General features: G+C 61.6%; 1 protein-coding gene across 1 annotated transcript in view; it reads right to left on the minus strand.

Annotated features, from left to right (window-relative positions):
• LOC113941613 (DNA-directed RNA polymerase II subunit RPB1-like) overlaps positions 1 to 1229 on the minus strand; it is a gene marked incomplete at both ends in the record, with an annotated part of 3739 nt that overhangs the window by 230 nt on the left and 2280 nt on the right. Inside the window, one exon of the mRNA XM_027632760.1 lies at positions 318 to 535. Within this exon, the coding sequence (XP_027488561.1) occupies positions 318 to 535 (218 nt within the window). The remainder of the gene's footprint in view (positions 1 to 317; positions 536 to 1229) is intronic.

Here is a 1229-nt window from a genome sequence, read left to right on the forward strand (position 1 = left end):
CCTAAAACACCCCAAAACACGGAGGACCCTTTCGAGGCAGACGTCCCTCTTGGTGAGTCTGGGCATGGCCATGAGCGTGTCCTGCACGATGTCCATGGACCCCAAACCCCCCAAATCCCCTCAAATCACCCCAAAACCCCCTCAACTCCCCCCAGGACTTCTCCCAAACCCCTCACCCTCTCTAGGCAGACGTCCCTCTTGGTGAACTTGCGCACGGCTGCGAGCGTGTCCTGCACGATGCCCATGGACCCCAAACACCCCAAACCCCCTCAAATCACCCCAAAACCCCCCCAAATCCCCCTATGACCCCCCCAAGCCCCTCACCCTCTCTAGGAAGACGTCCCTCTTGGTGAACTTGCGCACGGCGGTGAGCGTGTCCTGCACGATGCCCATGACGGGCCGGTTGCTCTGGGGGGTGACGATCATCCGGGGCACCATGGCCAACTCCTGGATCTCCGCCCGCGTCTCCAGGGACTGCGGGAGGTGCAGGTTCATCTCGTCCCCGTCAAAGTCGGCGTTGTACGGGGTGGTCACGCTGAGGGGGGACACGGAGGGGTCAGGGGGGACATGGAGGGGTCCTACAGGGGGGTCAGGGCAGGTTCAGGGTGATCTCGGGGGGGCTGGGGGGGGGGGCGGGGGGGCACAGGAGGGGTGACAGAGGGTCCAGGGCAGGTTCAGGTTCACCTCATCCCCGTTGTACGGGGTGGTCACACTGAGGGGGGACATGGAGGGGTCAAGGGGCATGGAGGGGACATGGAGGGGTCCTGCGGGGGGGTCAGGACAGGTTCAGGTTCATCTTGTCCCCATCAAAGTCGGTGTTGTACGGGGTTGTCACACTGAGGGGGGACACAGAGGAGTCAGGGGGGCATAGAGGGGTCCCACAGGGGGGTCAGGGCAGGTTCAGGTTCATCTCATCCCCGTTGTATGGGGTGGTCACACAGAGGGGGGGACACAGAGGGGTCAGGGGGACATGGGGTGGGGTTAGGGGGGCACAAGGGGGTCCCACAGGGAGGTCAGGACAGGTTCAGGTTCATCTCATCCCCATCAAAGTCCACAGCAGTTTTTGGAGGGTCAGGGTCAGTTTTAGGTTTCAGGGTCAGGTTTTGGAGGTTCAGGGTCAGGTTTTGGGTTTCAGGGTCAGTTTTGGGTTTCAGGGTCAGTTTTGGAGGTTCAGGTCAGTTCTGGGGTTCAGGGTCAGGTTTTGGGGTTCAGGGTCAGTTTTTGGTGGT

This window comes from Corapipo altera, unplaced genomic scaffold (assembly GCF_003945725.1).
Source record: "Corapipo altera isolate COAL_440 unplaced genomic scaffold, ASM394572v1 60277, whole genome shotgun sequence".
Lineage (NCBI taxonomy): Eukaryota > Metazoa > Chordata > Aves > Passeriformes > Pipridae > Corapipo > Corapipo altera.